At 42.3% G+C, this 17,448-nt stretch overlaps 1 protein-coding gene across 4 annotated transcripts in view; it reads left to right on the top strand.

The window, feature by feature from the left end:
* LOC109925260 (sodium channel protein type 8 subunit alpha-like) overlaps positions 1–17,448 on the top strand; it is a 186,484-nt gene that overhangs the window by 118,269 nt on the left and 50,767 nt on the right. For all 4 annotated transcript variants that reach the window (XM_048618898.1, XM_048618899.1, XM_048618897.1 and 1 more), the window contains exons 11-12: positions 1,986–2,267; positions 9,449–9,799. In XM_048618898.1, coding sequence (XP_048474855.1) covers positions 1,986–2,267; positions 9,449–9,799 — 633 coding nt within the window. The remainder of the gene's footprint in view (positions 1–1,985; positions 2,268–9,448; positions 9,800–17,448) is intronic.

Here is a 17,448-nt window from a genome sequence, read left to right on the forward strand (position 1 = left end):
TGTTGTAATGTTGCCCAGGTTGAATCTGAATAAGCCTCTGCTCTTTCTAAATATCTGCTAACTGATTGCAGCATATATGTGCCTGATTGCAAGCACTGAATAAGAAGAGGCTATTCAGTCCTTTCCTTCCACAGGCCATGTGCAATCCATTCATTTCTGACTTTACTGAACATATTTCAACACTTGAGGAGTCTTTAGAATCATACTGGACTTGAAACGTGAAGTCTGTTTCTCTCTCCACAGATCCTGCGAGACTTGCTGAGTTCCTCCGGCACTTTCTGTGTTTTTGCTTCATATTTCCAACAGCCACAGTTATTTGCTTTCAATTGAGGGACAGTGAAAATGGTTTGTTGCATGTAATGCTTTCAATCCCTGAGGTAACTTGTAAAGAACAAGGGAAAACAAGGAATAAGGAAAAAACAAATTATTTGATAGCTCACTCCCAGTCTTTCCACAGCCTGTGACAATATTGCCTGATCATCACATCAGATCAGATCAGATTGACATTCCTCTCCTGGGGAAAGTTTGCAGTCACCAAACTGACTGTGCAGCACATTAATCCAGAACAAACTGCATTTTCCATTTGGCCATTTGCTTTTCTGAACCTGGATTGCATGGACCTAGCTCAGGAAGCACTGAGCTTAAAAATATACTCCTTGATATTAGTAGATGTTTGAATTCCCTTTGCTACTTTACTGGATGCATCTCCACCAGTTAACAATAAACCAGTTAATGCTTTTGTTAAAAAAGCAAACATTAATTTCCTGTTCCCCCCTCCCCAACCCACATGCATCCACAAATATTTGTACAACATAGTCTTAAAGCTATTTTGTTTTCTCAGCATTTGATCACTCCACTGAACCTTGCAGCCTTCATTTCTGTTTGTTTCTTTGATTTATTGTTGTCACATGTACTGAGATACAGTGAAGTGTTGTTTTACATGCTATACAGGCAGATCATACCATACAAAGTGCATATGAACAAGAGTAGACAACTTGGCCCTTCAAGCTTGCTCTGCCATTCAATAACATCATGGCTAATCTGATTTTAACTGCAACATTCCCACATATCCCCTGATAATCTTCCATTCCCTTGGCAATCAAGGATATATCTCCTTCTGCCTTAAAAATATCAAAAGTTTCTGCATCCACTGCCTTTTGAGGAAGGGAATTCCAAAGACTCACAAAGAAAAAAAATGTTTCCTCATTTCTGTCTTAAATGGGCACCCCCTTATTTTTAAACAATGACCCCACGTTCTAGGTTGTCCCACAAGAGGAAACATCCTTTCCACATTCACCCGGTCAAGCCCTCTCAGGGTTTTATATGTTTCAGTTAAGTCACCTCCGACTCTTCCAAACTTCGGAAGATACAGGCCCAGTCTGCCCAGCCTTTCCTCATAAGGGAATCCAGTCATTCCAGGTATTAGTCTAGTAAACCTTCTCTGAACTGTTTCCAATGCAATAACACCCTTCTGTTAGTACCGTGACCAGTACTGTACACAGTTCTCCAGATGCAGTCTCAACAATGTCCTGGATAATTAAAGCATAACCTCCCTACTCTTGCATTTGAATCATCCATTCGTCCACTTTTCATCTTGAATCAGCATTTGTGAGCACAAGATCGTTTTGTCCAATGAATCAGCTCTGTACAAGTCTACCCTGGCTACACTAACCTAGATGTGTTTAACCTCGTGTATTGTAAAATATGATCCACATTTCTTATGAGCTGATGACATTTATGTAATGCCATGCATATTTTTGTGATTTGAGCTCGACAGGGGATGCTAAAAATTCGTTTATTTTCAAAAGTTTCAGTTGTCATCGACAAAATGGTTTCAAATCCTCACCCTGGAGTTTGTCAACTCACCATTTCACCCAAATTTCTTCAAGATCACTTTTATTCCTTTGTGTTATCCAATCCATGTAATTGTTTCAGTGAAGCTCCGGTTGAGATGTAACTCTGTGTTTATTAATCTGTGTGTCTAGCTGGCTGCTGCGACAGCCACCTCTGCGGGCACTGTTTCAGAAGATGCGCTTGATGAAGATGAGGAAGGAAGAATGTCACAAAGCTCATCAGAGTTGTCGAAACTCAGCTCAAAAAGTGCCAAGGAAAGGAGGAACAGGCGGAGGAAGCGGAAGCAGACAAGGGGACATTCGGAAGGGGAGGAGAAAGGCGACCATGAAAAGATTTTAAAGTCAGAATCTGACAATGGAATCAGTAAACGGGGCAGGCATTTAACACACGGAATGAAATATCCCATGAACCAGGTACATGGTTTCTTGATTTGTTCCAGCCATTGTGGTCTGTGATACAAATGGAGACAAATTGAGTAAGCAGCTTAGCTGACGAATGCTATTCCATAGCAATAGATCATTAGGCATATATTGTTCAGTCTTCATAAAATCACTGCTGCCAAAGCAAAGTTGAATATTATATGAAATAATGAATTTAGCAGTGGGCTTGGCAATTATAGAATTATAGAAATATATTTTGCATCATCACCTCTGAGTGCAATCACAGCATTGCTCAGCAGCAGAAGTTTCTGCATGTTTAAGCTCTAGTGTACTACAGATTGCAGTGGTCATTGGGGAATTTCTGAAGTACAATCTCCATCTTAAAACTTTTCCTTGCAGCACAGTGCAGATACTAGCATTTCTACCAATGTTGCTAAGCTCTCGGGGGAATGTAAGTGTCCTGAGGTGACTAGCCATAGATTCTTCCAGAAGCACTGATGCCAGGCTTGAATTTGGAAGGTCTCATAGTGTTCTGCTTGAGATTGACACCTTGCTTTGTCAGGAATTGCAGACTTGAAATGGTATCCTGCAACAGAACCTGCACCACTTCTGCTCTCCATTTCAACAGAAGGTATCGCTGTAGAAAGTGTAAATAATGGAATTGCTGAAAGAAGGTATCAGCAAAGGCTCCATCACGGATGCCACTGCAGTGTTAATGGAACTGACCACTGGCTGCATGTTGGACAGATTGATCTGAACGCTGTGTGTGAACCCTCGAGCCAGATTGAAGCTAGACTCATCCCAGCTCCACAAGTTGTCCAATGTGATGAGTATTTCCTGGTGTATACCCATCAGCCTACTTCAGCAGTTTGTTTGATTCATCCACAGGAGCTGGGCTTCACTGGCTGGGCCAGGATTTATTGCCTATCCCTAATTAACTTGAAGAAGGTGATAGTGTGTCTTTTGAAATCTGCAGTCCATGTGCTGTAGGGTTGACCCACAATGCCCTTAGGGAGGGAATTCCAGGAGGTTGACCTAGCGACACTGAAGGAATGGCGATATGTTTCCAAGTCAGGATGGTGAGTGGCTCAGAGGAGAACTTGCAGGGGGTGGTGTTCCCATGTATCTGCTGCCCTTGTTCTTCTAGACAGAAGTGGTCGGGGGTTTGTCTGAGGATCTTTGGTGAATTTCTGCAGTGCATCTTGTAGATGGCACACACTGCTGCAACTGAGCGTTGGTGGTGGAGGGAGTGGATACCTGTGGATGTGATGTCAATCAAGCGGGCTGCTTTGTCCTGGATAGTGTCAAGCTTCTTGAGTGTTGTTGGGGTTGCCCCCATCCAGGCAAGTGGGGAGTATCCCATCACACTCCTGACCTGTGCCTTGTAGATGGTGGACAGGCTCTGGGGAGTCAGGAGGTGAATTAGTCGCTGCAGGATTCCTAGCCCCTGACCTGCTGTTATCAGCCACCGAATTTATCACACTCCTGACTTGTGCCTTGTGGATGGTAAACAGGCTTTGGGGAAGCTAGGACTGGGGAGCTGGAACCTGTGGCGTTATTAGAAGTCAATGCATTTCGAAGTAACTTATTTTAACCACTGTATTACCTTCCCATTGGTCAGTGGAAGGTAGCTCCTCACACGAGTGTCAAATTGTAACAAAAAAAACAGACTTGAAAGGGCTGGTGTCAAAGCACATTGGTGCTGCAGTGCGTTTTTGTAGTGTGATGGCTCAGCTTACTGTCAACAAGTCACTGTACTGTGACTTCCCAATCTCAATTGAACTGTTGCAGGAAGCTCAAGCTATGCTATTTTACACAGTGACTCCTTCATTCATAATTAGAAACAACTGGCATTAACTGAAACTTGGGGACAGGCTGCATGTTCACCTCTGTTCTGACAATATTGCATTGTGCGGCAAGACACCTCTGACTGTTGTTCTAGGTCCTTATTCAAAATCGAGAGAAATTATTTTGCTGCTGTATGTTGAGTTTTATAAAATGCAAAAGCTGTTTCAGGGCTCCCAATGATTAAATTATAATGGGCAACATTGACTTGAAATTAAGCAATCCAAATCAGAAAGCACAGTTGATGGCCATTCGGTCCATTGAACTTGTGAGTGTCATCAAAAAAAAGTCTGAAAGTTGTTGTTTGAAATTCAGCTATTTTAAGTGGAGTTAATCTGTTTGCTTTAAGCATACTTCAAACAGTGGAGAAAGCAATTCCATGCAAATGCATCATGAAAATATTGCACAGCTTAATTTCAAGGTTTCTAGGCTATACATAATTGCTTTGCTAAATGTTATCGTCATCAGCTGCTTTATCTGTGAATAACACCATATTGAAATAACTCCACAGAAACCAGTATCCTGTCACCAAGTCACCCTTTATTTACACATGGAGAGACCCTGACACTGATCCAGCTTCCTCAGAGCCAGCTCTCAGAGTGAACACACCCTCTGACCCTCCTGTTTATATCTGTCAGCCAGGGCCCCCTGATTGGACCAGATTAACAGCCCCAATCAGGGAACTCATATTCTGTGAGGACTACCTGGCTGACCTCGTTACAATCACTACATCTCTTCCCCCTCTGAGGCTGAGGACATAGACCAGTTATTTTTCTTGTAGCTCCTCCTACAGCGTTTAAGCACCGGGTCAGGTTCCTCTGACTCTGCCTGTGGTAGACGCGGTGTGTAACGTGCAGGAGGTCGCCTCTTGCGCCTGGAGCATCTCGGAAGAAATTCACTGTTCTTCAGGCAGCAAAGGCATCGAGGCGGAGACATCCACTGTGTCCATCTCAGATTCTGAGGTATCTTCAATGCTTGACAGAGATGGAGAACCCAGAGGTTCCGGAAGAGTTGGAAAGGACGTCGAGAAGCTGGACACGTTTTGCTCCTGCACTGTTTGCGAGTTTGTGGCTTCCATATGGTTCCATTTGCTTGTGCAGGACTGTCGCACCTACTCAAATTTTGTACGTCACTGGACCAGACCTCGCGTTGACCATGCCTCTTACCCATGCAGGGCCATTCCCATGGTTCCTACACCAAATTTCATTCCCTGAAGTAAACTGTCTCTCTCACTCAGCAGAATTTTGTGTCCGGCATTAGCATTCCTGATGTCATTTCACCCTCTCCCCTCCCCAGGTCCAGGAAGATCAATTTAACCTGATGCGGCGTCTTCTCCCCAGTAGCAACTCTGCTGGAGCTGTCCCTGTAGTTACATGAGGAGTGGTCCTATAATTGAATAGGAACTGGGACAGTTTGGTGTCGCATGAAGCTGTAGGTTGTTTCTTTAAGCCTGCCCTTAAAGTTTGGACTGCTCTTTCTGCCAGACCATTGGATGATGGATGGTATGGAGCTGTCCATATATGACGAATGCCATTTGACTTTAGGAAATACTCAAATGCCCTCCTGGTAAATGATGGCCTGTTATCTGTGACCAACACTTCCGGGAGTCCATGTGTTGCAAAAAATGGATACAGTTTTTATATTGTCATCCCCGTGTTTGACGAATGAAACCTATGCATGTCCAGCCACTTTGACGGGGCATCCACCACGACTGAGAACATTGAGCCCATGAATGGACTGTCATAGCCAACGTGTAGCCGAGTCCAGGTTTACCCGGCCATTCCCATGAATGTGGGGGAGGTGCTGGCGGTAATTTTTGTCCTTGTTCGCACTCTGGGCACTGCCCCCACCAATGCGACTATGTCTGCATCCAATCCTGGCCACCAGATGTAAGTTCTTGCCACCATCTTCATTTAGGAAACCCCTGGATGACCCTGGTGGCGTTCAGCCAGTATCTGGTGGTGATCATTGCTCGGGACAATCTCTCTTGCTCCCCATAATAATATGCCGTCCTGTACTATGATTCGGTCTGTCCGGGTCCAAAAAGGTTTCAATTCTGGTTGTGACGGCCCTTTTGTTTCCCCCATCACCACCAACTGTTTCAGTTTTGCCAGGACTGGATCTTTTTGCGTTCAAAGTCTGATATTGTTAGCTGTGACTGGAAGTGTGTGCAGAAAATTTAAAACCATTATTGACTCTTCCACTGGTGGTACCACCGGTGGTGTATCTGCCAGCAGGAGGCAGGTCAGTGCATCTGCAATCACTACTTGGCCTCCCAGTCGGTGTTCCAACTTGTAATTCTATGCACCTAGTGTTAGAGCCCAGTGCTGAATTCGGCAGTACTGCCTTGTCCTGTTTAAGTCGACCCAGCAGAGGTTTGTGGTCCAATAATTCACAAATTTACGTCCGCAATGGAACTTGCTGACTCCAAATATGACTGCCAAACCTTACTTCTCTGTCTGGGCATATTTATGCTCTGCATTAGCCAAAGTCCCGGATACATACACTATTGGACATTCGGCTCCATTAGGCCACCTATGAGGTAATACTATCCTGATGCAGTACAGGGAGGCATCGCATGTCAATATCAGATCTCACTTGGGATCATAGTGTGTTAACACTTTAGAGAATGATGGCTGTTCCTTCACTTCCCTGAAAGCTACGGCTCGTCTACATGACTATTTCCAAGGCTGACCCTTTTTTAAGAGTTGATGCAAAGGTGCCGGGATGGAGGCCAGATTACATATGAACTTTCCGTAATAATTCACCAATCCAAGGAAAGATCTAAACTCCAGTACAGACATGGAAGGTGGAGCATGTTTGGTTACTGTCACTTTTATCTTCCAATGGGTATAACCCGGCCTTGTTAACTCTGTAGCCCAGGTAGGTCACTTGGGGCGCCTGGACCACACATTTCTTCCCTTCTAAGGCATATGTCCACCTTGGAGAAACATCTAAGAACTGTGTCCAAGTTCTTTAAGTGCTCCTTATTGGTTTTCCCTGTTATTAGGACATCAGTCAGATAAATGGCAACCTGGGGTACACCTTGCAAAATGTTCTCCATCGTCCGCTGAAAAATGTCATAGGCTGATGATACCCCAAACGGAAGTCTCATATATTGGTACAAGCCCTTATGATTATTAATTGTAGCATACTTCTGAGAACCTTCATCTAACTGCAATTGCAGGTACGCGTGGATCATGTCCAACTTTGTAAAGGGCAACTCCCCTGCCAGCTTTGCATATAAATCCTCTATGTGAGGGATTGGGTGTTTATCCAGCTGTGAAAAGCTGTTTACTGTTCGTTTAAAATCCCCACAAAGATGACCCAGCCCATTGGGCTCATAATCATTATGACCGGTGCTACGAATTCTGCAAACTCAACTGATGTTGCCTTTGCTTTCTAGCTTTCTGCTTTCTGCCTCTACTTTTGCACATAAGGCAAATGGCACTGGGTGGGCCTTGCAGAATCGTGGAATTGCTTCCTGGTCAATATACAAGGTGGCCTTGGCCCGTGTGATAGTCCCCAGACCTTCCGGAAAAATGTCCAGGTATTTAATTAGGACCTCACTCAGGCAAACATTTTCTAATCGTAAAATGTCGAGCCAATCTAGGTAAATCTTTTTCAAGAAATTTAACTGCTCCAAACCAGATGTAAGTGGACTTTCCAGGGTGTGCACTCTCCTGGATTCCAGTCTATAAGTTCTCTTCCTCAGTTTAGACCTAGTGGGACTCTTATACTGCCTTGAGTCCACATACTGGCAGCAACTAGAATGGCTTGCCGGCTCTGATCCTGAAGCAAAAGTTAACCACTTGGCCGGGGCTTGGCTTTGTTTTGGGGTTTTGCTGTGGGCTGACGTAGAGTCCTTCTGATCAGGATATGTCCTGAGTGAGGCTCTGTAATTGCTTTCACTCAATGATATTCCCCAAACTCAGTTGGAATGGCGAGGGTGTTCACTTTGTTCGGAATACCCTGTAGCTCACGTGTTCCACTTGCCATGTTTTCCAACGGTAAACCAGTTGTAGTGCCTGTTTGAAGTCCACTTGGACTTCAGCTAGTAGGTCCTTTTGCATGGTTACATCATTAATCCCACATAACAAACGGTCTCTCAGCATATCATTAAGGGTTAAAACTAAAGTTATATGCCTCTGCCTGTTATCTTAACATAGTGAAAAGTCTTGATATGGATTCCCTGGTTCTCGAATTGCCAAATAAAACCGATAGCATCTCAGAGTTAGAGGAGGCTTGGGTCATAATATTCCTTATCTAAATCCATCAATTCTTGAAATGTTTTAGTATTTGGTGCCTCAGGATTAGGCTCCTAATAACCTAAACAGCTGCAGATCCACAGATCTATTTTCTGAAGAAGGGTCTAGGCCCGAAACATCAGCTTTCCTGCTCCTGTGATGCTGCTTGGCCTGCTGTGTTCATCCAGCTCTACACCTTGTTATCTCAGATCCACAAGCTGTCAGGTGAATTACTCATTGCTTTTCATCTGCCCCAGTGTCATTTACCTTGAAAAGTAATGCATTCTTTCCACAGTTTTCGACGGTAGGATCAAATGGGTCAAGCATCCCAAATATCAGCATGCTGCCAGAAATGCTTACCCTAACTCAAAGACAACAATTGCGAGTGAATCTCTTTAGGAGCGTGCTTTACTCTCATTGCCACTGAAATAACTTCACAGAGACCAGAATCCCATCATCAAGTCACCGTTCATTTACATGTATAGAGTCCTTGACCCTGATCCAGCTCCCTCAGAGCCAGCTCTCAGAGTGAACAGAACCTCTGACCCTCCTGTTTATATCCGTCAGCCAGGGCTCCCTGATTGGACCAGATTAACAGCCCCAATCAGGGAACTCATATTCTATGAGGTCCACCTAGCTGACCTCATTACAGTGACTGCACATACAAGTTGATATTTTAGTACAACCTTGTATTAATTAGATCTTCCATGAAACATTTGCTGAGTGCTATCCCAGAGCTTCTTCAAACTCTTCTGTGAATGTTGCCCTCAGAGCCATTAAGGGATGTCATCTGCCCATGACTGAACAAGCCATAAGAACGGAAGTGGGCTATTCAACACATTGAGTCTGCTCCACCATTCAATCTGATCTTGGCTGATCATCCAACTCCACCTGTTCACACGTTCTCCCCATACCCTTTGATCCCTTTACACCTTAGAACTTTATCTAACTCCTTGAAAACATTCAAGTTTTGTCCTCAACATCCTTCCTGCATTTACCTTGTCCAGTCCTGTCAGAACTTTATAGGTTTCTATGAGATCTTAATAAGTGTGCACAATATTTTTGAGATAAAACCAATTGTTGCGTCAATATTAAAATGTGTAATTGTTCTTTTTGTTGCAGTCTCAACTGAGCATCTTGGGGTCCCCGAACCTAACGCGGTTTGACAGCAAAAGCAGCATTTTCAGTATTAGAGATCGGAAAGAACCGGGTTCGGAAACAGAATTTGCTGATGATGAGCACAGCACGGTGGAAGAGACAGATGGCAACCGGAAAAATTCTTTGTTTGTTCCGAACAGGGAACCCAACAGGAGGAATAGCTACAGTGGCTACAGTCAACCCAGCAAGTCATCAAAAATGTTTCCTGTCCTTCCAGTCAATGTGAAAAGGAACAGCACAGTGGACTGCAATGGTGTGGTCTCACTAATCGGTGGCCCAGGAGCTACCCTCCCTGGTGGACGCCTACTGCCTGAGGTGATAATAGATAAGGCAGCTACTGATGACAGTGTAAGGAAGTCAATAAGTAGATCAGTTTAGGCATGGCGGTCTAACCTCTCTGCATTTATGTATGCCGCCCTTCCCAACAGAAGATGCCATTTAGGAATGGAAGTTGGTTTGTGCAATAGAACCTACATGCACTTCTCCCAAGTCCAAATTATTACCTATTAGTAAGCGTGTTCAATTGGGAACCTGTTTCAAAAACAAAACCCCTTCTGAAAATGACTTAGGATGAATGATCTCTAGACACCCGAACCCTTTTCCACCCAAAGGAAGTGCCTTCGCTGATCTCTAATCCACTGCTCGATTTTATATTTGTAGACACTAACCAACATGACAGGCCCATTTGAATTTAGAAATGACTTGGACTGTCTGTGTGGACCAACTCTCCCACCCTCTCCTTAGTGGATTCTGTAAATTGTCTAAACAAGGCATGGGCCAAGTTGTTTTTGTGGTGTATCCTTCAGAGGAACACATTGGAAATGAAGACAAAACAAAAGCCTGCTTGCATGAAGTGAGATTTTCATGACATCTAACACATTAATGTACAGTGCATTCGTTAAAGGATTCACCAAAGGAAAAAATTGATGATTTTGTACTCCCAGTGAAGAGCCATTCTCGAATGAAACACGGTTAAGGAAATCAATATGCCATTGTTGTAGCCCTGACTCTGTACTCTAACTGAGTGTGGCTCCCCACTCGGAACACAAGTTTATTAAATATATTAATATTGCACACTGCAATTTCACTCCAACTGAGATTAGTAATTGTTACCCATTTTTTCTTGTGATAATCCAAGTCTTAAAGCATCATATTTCAAAATGCTTGGGTGGAAAAAGGACATCTGTTTGGATTTAATACTGATTACATTCTAAGGCATTTTCTGAGATCCTGCAACCAGCATTTAACTCCCCACTTCTCTGTCTCTTCCTATCCTCCCCTTATCCAATGAGCACATGTAACTTCAGGTCTATATCTGTAGAACTAGCATGCCAACACAGCCTTATTGAAGCTTAATGTCAAACGCATGGAGCATGAAGAATTGCTTGTACCCAGATAAAGCTAGCAGTTTTGCGTTATAATAGAATGTCCAAAACAGACAGTATCCTTTTCATTTGTGCTGTTTAGGGACAGACCTGATCTGCTTCAAAATGCCAATTTTTAACATTGTGGTCTTTACTAATTCCATTGCATGTTCCAGATTAATGCCTCATTTACATTGGAGAGCTGTGCACAGGAGGTTTTTCTTAAAACGCATTTTTGTGATTTTGTGTTTCTGGCACAGACCTTGCTAAATATTGCAAGAGTGGGAAGTTGGGAATGGTGGATGGACAAGGCTCATCCTGTCTGAGGCTGTGAAACTGTTGGCACTGATAGCAAGCAACACTGCAGCACAGTAGAATTTTGCCATGAGATTCTTTGGGAGGTGATATTGCCCACCATTTATGTGACATCTCATTTACTTCACAGTACCTCTTTGCTCTATAAATGGAGTGCAATGTCAATTTTTATTATGTTTTTCTAACAAGTGATTGTGCTAACACTGATCATTTAATCTGTCCCTAGTTAAGTACTTTGTAAAATTGTTTAAAAATATGTTCCTACTTTTTGTTCATGGGAGATGGGTGTCACTGGCTAGGGCAGCACTTGTTGCCCATCCCTGATTACCCAGAGGGCATTTTAAGAGTCAACAACATTGCTGTGTGTCTGGACTTGCATGTAATCCGGACCAGGTAAGCTTGGCATTTTCCTTCCCTAAAGGGCATTGGTGAACCAGATCGGTTTTTACAACAATTGACAGTTTATACATCATCACCGTTCCAAATACTTTTTTTAAATTGGAATCCGATTTCACCACCTGCCATAGTGGGATTTGAACCCATGCCCCGGAACATTAGTTTGGAGTTTCTGAGCTATTCATCTGGTGATATTATCACTACACAATCTCCCCAGCTAGTAGGCAGCCTTTAACTCGACCAATGTAACTGGTAACTTTGAACCTCTTTGAAATTAATCACGCTCCATGAAATTGAATCTGAGCCTTTTTTTACGCAGCATTGAGTAGCTGCTGCAGTAGTACATCTGTCAGAAAGTTGTTTGCTATCAAGTGCACATTTTATAAAAACAAATTGTTTCACAGAGCTACATGTTTCAAAAGCGGGACACAACAGCATCGGCAAAACTTTGTGTTATTGGGTGGAAGTTAGGGGATGAATTCTAGATTTCACGAAACTCTGGCATTGCTTTTACGTTTTCCATCAATAAATTGGGAAAGGTTTATCAAAATGACGTCCAGTGAAAATGTTTCCTGCTAACATTCTTGTTTCTCTGTGCTTTCTCATTTTTTTATATTTTTGTTTGATCAGCAAACCCTGATGACATTGTGTTGATATGCAGTACAGTTCAGTCCAAAAACAGCAAAAATGTTTGCTGTATGTGACAGGACAGAACTGATGCAGAGAGATCACTGAACCAAGTGTTTGAGCAGGAGGTGAATTAACAGAATCGTTGACCTGGACTTCTGGAGCAGATTGAGTGATTTATTAATGAAAGCGACTCTGTCTCTCACATTTGGGCTCAGGCATTATTTTCATACAGCCATCCCCTAATAATGTCATCAGTGATCACAGTATGAACAGAAATATATCTTATCAACAAAAAAAGAGAAAAAGGCAGAGAAAATACAAAAGAGTGTGAAACATGGTAAAGTTTTGCCATGAAACAAGTAAATTCTATATTTTAGTCGGATACACGAGGAGGATTTAACTTTTGAACTGATTAAAATGATAAAGGATACTGTCTCTTTAATTATGTCCAAGAAATGCATGAGACTAAACTGTTTTGATGGATTTTGGTTTTTCACTATATGTGGACCAGATCACACTCAAACAAGGATTGTAAAGCCCCGTTACAAGAGGACTGTTGTAAATAAGTCATTTATTCATTTTGCTTCAAAAATTCTATGCTGATTCCAAACAGCCTCAATTGGTAGATTTGAGAGACTTTGAAATTAGTGCTGTTGGATAACATAGTACAATGCTGAATACACTTGTCTTAAACTCCTATCTCTCTTGAATTAGCAACGATGTTAATTATCTATTTGAAATGTTTATTAGATAGGAATTTAATAAGAGCGTATTATCCATTTGTACTCTGAGCACAATTTCAAGACCAGAGCTCAAAGACGCCATGGTTAATCATTGTGCAGTTTTGCTAAATTATTCTGTTTTGAATTCCAGCCGACTTGAAGTACATGTTTGTGCTCCAGGTTTTGGTCTTCAGAATGATGCAGGATCTTGGAGATCCAAGTTACATTGCCAGTTCTGTACATGGGAAGTTAAGCGTTGTGTGCACCCACTGGCACCCAAGTGCTTGTTCCGTTTTAGTGTAAACAGCAAAATCAAAATTCACAAGTTTAAAAGAAAAGAATCCAATTGACCATCTGGAACCTTTTCAAGTATTTGTGTGCACCATTTGTAGTTTACTGCAGTCAAGGTGCAACTCTGAGATGTGTTCACCTTCCTCTTCAAGATGGTCTCATTTTCGATAACTTCCCCACTGAATTTAGAACAGTGTTTCAATTGCTGCAAAGCAGAAACTGATTCCCGTCATCATAGAACATGTTGTGTCACATAATTGGACTGTAACCGATTGAAAACCGCACTGGTGCAGGTGTAACTTAGTCCCAGAGACAGGAAGATGCTTTTACATTTTATGCTTCTGCAGTTTGGTCATGGGAGACGAGTATCAGTGTGTCAGCTCCCCATGTTTACATTTCTTAAGCCAGCTCCCTTATCACTTAAACAACAAAAACATGGATCTGAACTGAAAAACATGACCTGCATTGAATGATCTAAACTCAGGGAGCTGGTGCAAAGATGTTGCTCTCCAGTGGCTTGAAGTGCAGATGCAGCACACGTAAAAATGCCTGCCAATGTGATTCCAACTATCACTTATTGCAAACTATCAAGGATTGCTTTGTTGCCCAGATTACAGCGTGTAGGTGAATCTTTTTCAGAACTGAATGTGCATTTTTCACCAAATTAGACCATACTGTCTGTTCGGCAAAATATAATTTAAGCAATCATAAAATATTCCTTTGGAGACAGGATTGTGCAACCAAAAGTCTTTTTGCATCTGAGACCTGGATTGGAATCCAGGAATAAGACCTTTCTCTTTTAGTTTCCCTTCCACCCTTTCTTTCTCCTTCCTTTGCCCCCCTTCTCCTGCAGTCCATATGTCCACTAAGCATGGGCAGTACAGATTCTGTTCCTGTTGGGCACAAGTCTGCTGCCCCCAATTCATGTTAAACAGGTATGTTCACTCCAAAGCCACCTGATGGCTGAGATGGTGAATGGTAGCAAGACTTTAATGCGGTTCGAGGGCGCTCATCCAAGGTTGTGGGGGAACACATTGTTGGCACAGCACAGAGGGAGCTTTACTTTCCATGTAACCTTGCTATTAGCTGATGTGTGAGTGCTTAATACTGATACAGAGTACCAAAAGTGTTTCATTCTGCAGAATCCACATCACTCCACTTCAAACGGAGGCTGGGCCAGGAAATTCCTTGGAGCTGTCACAGCTCCGCCATGAGTGTGACAGAAGCCCCGTTTACGCAGTTAAACAGGATTTCTGACTCAACTTGAGGCAAAGGGATACCAGCTGATTGGGAGCAGCTCCAAGGAATTCCCTGGCCAAAAAATCCAACCTGCAACATATAATTCTTGAATGATTCTTTTGACGGAAATTCTACATGAAATTCAGTTCTTTTGAGGACGAATATGAAATGACAATTAAGCTGAAAATGATTTAGGCAACCAGGAGAGTACGGGGTATTTGGTTGAGAGATGAAGTATATCCCTGCCTGGTTTTGATTCCCACAAACATGGCCTAATTGGTGCAAAGTTTTTGCCAAGTTGCAAGTTACTGCCCTATGTCTGTCCCTTTATTATGCTCACTTCATTCTTCTATTCTCATACTAATATAAATTATATATGCATGTACGTAATGTAATGAACATTTTTGGGTTGAACTTGTATCAGTGAAGGTATTTAGATATTTTTAATTAGAAAGGTAATCTAATTCATGGTATTTTGTAAATCCTTCTTTGCATGAATCTGTTCTGTTGAATGCACAGTGTAAAATTCTTGGCTGTCTCTGTTGTTTTTGAATCTCTCATTTCAATCGTTTTCTCTCTTCTTTGCAATCTTCTAATCCCAAAAATCATTTTCTCAGCTAGGAAGGAGGACTGCCCTCAGCCCTCACCTGTGCTAATATCTTTCTAACAGATTCTGAGAAAGCACTCATGACAGCAATTTAGGGACTGTCCATCTGAGTTCCTCTTTCCCCCTGAGGAAGCCCTTCCCATACACTTGATACACTTGGCCCAGCCCTCGATCAGGAATTCACTGTGGGTGCAGTATTATGTAATTATGCATTCAATGACACAACACATTGATATATCCCACAAAGCTCATCAAATGTATCCATTTAATTTTATAATTCCAAAACACCAGGTGAGAGGCATTGCCATTCCTCATGGGGCTTGGAGGGAAGGAGAATAAGCCAGCACCTTTTGATTCCCAATATTCCAACTCAGTTTGCTTGGTGGCCCCCTAAGTCAGAAAGTTGTCAGAAACCCCACTCCAAAGACTAGAGAATGCAATCCAGGCTGCAGCATTAGTGCAGCACCAAGGGAGTGCTACATTATCGCAGTTTGTCCTTTAGTCGAAATGTGAACTTGAAGCTCCATCCACCTGCTCAGGTGGGTAAATCCCCCAGCACAGTCTGAAGCAAGTCAGGGAGTTGTCCAAGTGTCTTTGCCGCCACTTTTCCATTGACAAATGTAACAAGAAACAGATTAATTGATCACTCATGTCATTGCTATTTGTGGGATCTTTCTGTGTGCAAAATGGCTGTCACATTTGTCTGCATCACAGTCGCTGCTCTTCGAAGGAATCAGTTGTATGTGAAATGCTGTGAAATGTTTCTGACAGACTTGATATGCTACCAAAATGCATGCCTTCTTCATAATGGCTGATTCAAGCGATATAGATGGAGGCCTGGGTGTGAGCCCCTTAACTTGAGCTGAATGGGGCTTAACAGTGGGAAAGTTAAATAATGGGAAAATGTATATATTATTTTAACAAAAGTGTTGAATAAATATACCTACTAGGGACAGAAGCATCATCTGCTATCTAAAACTAGAAGATCCAAGGTCATATTCCTGCTCAGTACTGAGTATTTTAAACTGGGCTTTGTGGCCTTATGAGTGAGATAGAGGAAAGAAAATCTGCAAGGATTCCTGTTGTTAACTGCTATTCACTGGATCCTGCTGCCAAATTTGTTGAGTGGTTTTGTGTAAAGGTAAGATTAGTCCTGATGCTTCCCAAGGCATAGTGACTCCTGGCGGTCCGGTGGTGAAAGGGACAAATGAGAAATACTCAAGGGCAGCCAGCACTCACAGATCTAAAACAACAGGGCAGGAGCACAGAAAATTGAGGAACAACGTAAAAGTATACTTGGTTGCCAAATTTGTGTCAGCTCCAAGACAACTGTGTTTCTTCATCTTCTCCACCTGCCATTTTGTATTTACTGTTCAAATGCAGGTGCAAAAAACTGTGCTCAGTATATGACAGTGGATAATTATTGCACTGGTGTGAACATTCAAAAAGGCTAAATTTGGGATGGTAGAGATTTGTATGTTGGTGGTGCAACAAAAATGACTTTGGACACGAGCGTGATCTGAAATAGTTTGGCAGCTAGGCTGCCACGCTGCATATTTCATCTTGTTTTCTAGTTAGAATGAGGTCTGTTAAGGTTTTGTGTGTATCCCACAATCAATGCTGATTCCCTTTACCGATACTTTTGACTAGTATCGGTATATGCAGAGATTGTGGAACTGCACTGGGAACACTGATCAGAGCCAGTTTTCACGGTAACAGAACAAGTTGAGCTATATCATGATTTTTAACCATTTTGAAGTCACATTTTGCAATTATAGATCAATTTTTGTTTCAAGACTAAATCAGTAGCTTTCGTTTATAACTTTGACTTAAAACCTGTTTTATGAATGGAGAGATCGCTTGTTAGTTTACATGTTCTTTTTGATGTTAATATCACCCCCTTCCCTTCAAAGGCTTTTGTCTACATTTAGCTTCTTTTGTCCTAAGCATGTGGGAGAAGTGAAATACATGACTTGGCCATCAATGTTCCATGTTAAGCTGACAGTATATTTTCTGTGTTAATGGCATCAAGTGGTGTAGTCATGTATGATGTGAGATAGTATCAGCTTTGACATGATGTAGTTTCTGAGAAGGAATTTGCCTTTTTTGATGAAAAAATAGAATAGCAGATGGACATTTGTGTTCTAAGTTCAATTTTTAAAAATCATACAGCTTATCTGAACTAATGTATCTTCTGGGATACTAACTATGTCCTATGTTTGGGTGCAATTTTCCCTTCTGTTGAGCAATGGTGAGAAAGGTGAGAAAATGCTATGAGAAGGAGAAAAAAGGACACATACATCTGAGCATCTTATGGCTCTTAGCTTGCATTCACTCACTTTGCATCTACTTGGAGGCTGCCAGCCTCCATATACTTCACATTGCGTTCTTAGAGCACAC

This window comes from Rhincodon typus, chromosome 41 (genome assembly GCF_021869965.1).
Source record: "Rhincodon typus isolate 14 chromosome 41, sRhiTyp1.1, whole genome shotgun sequence".
In the NCBI taxonomy this organism is placed as follows: domain Eukaryota; kingdom Metazoa; phylum Chordata; class Chondrichthyes; order Orectolobiformes; family Rhincodontidae; genus Rhincodon; species Rhincodon typus.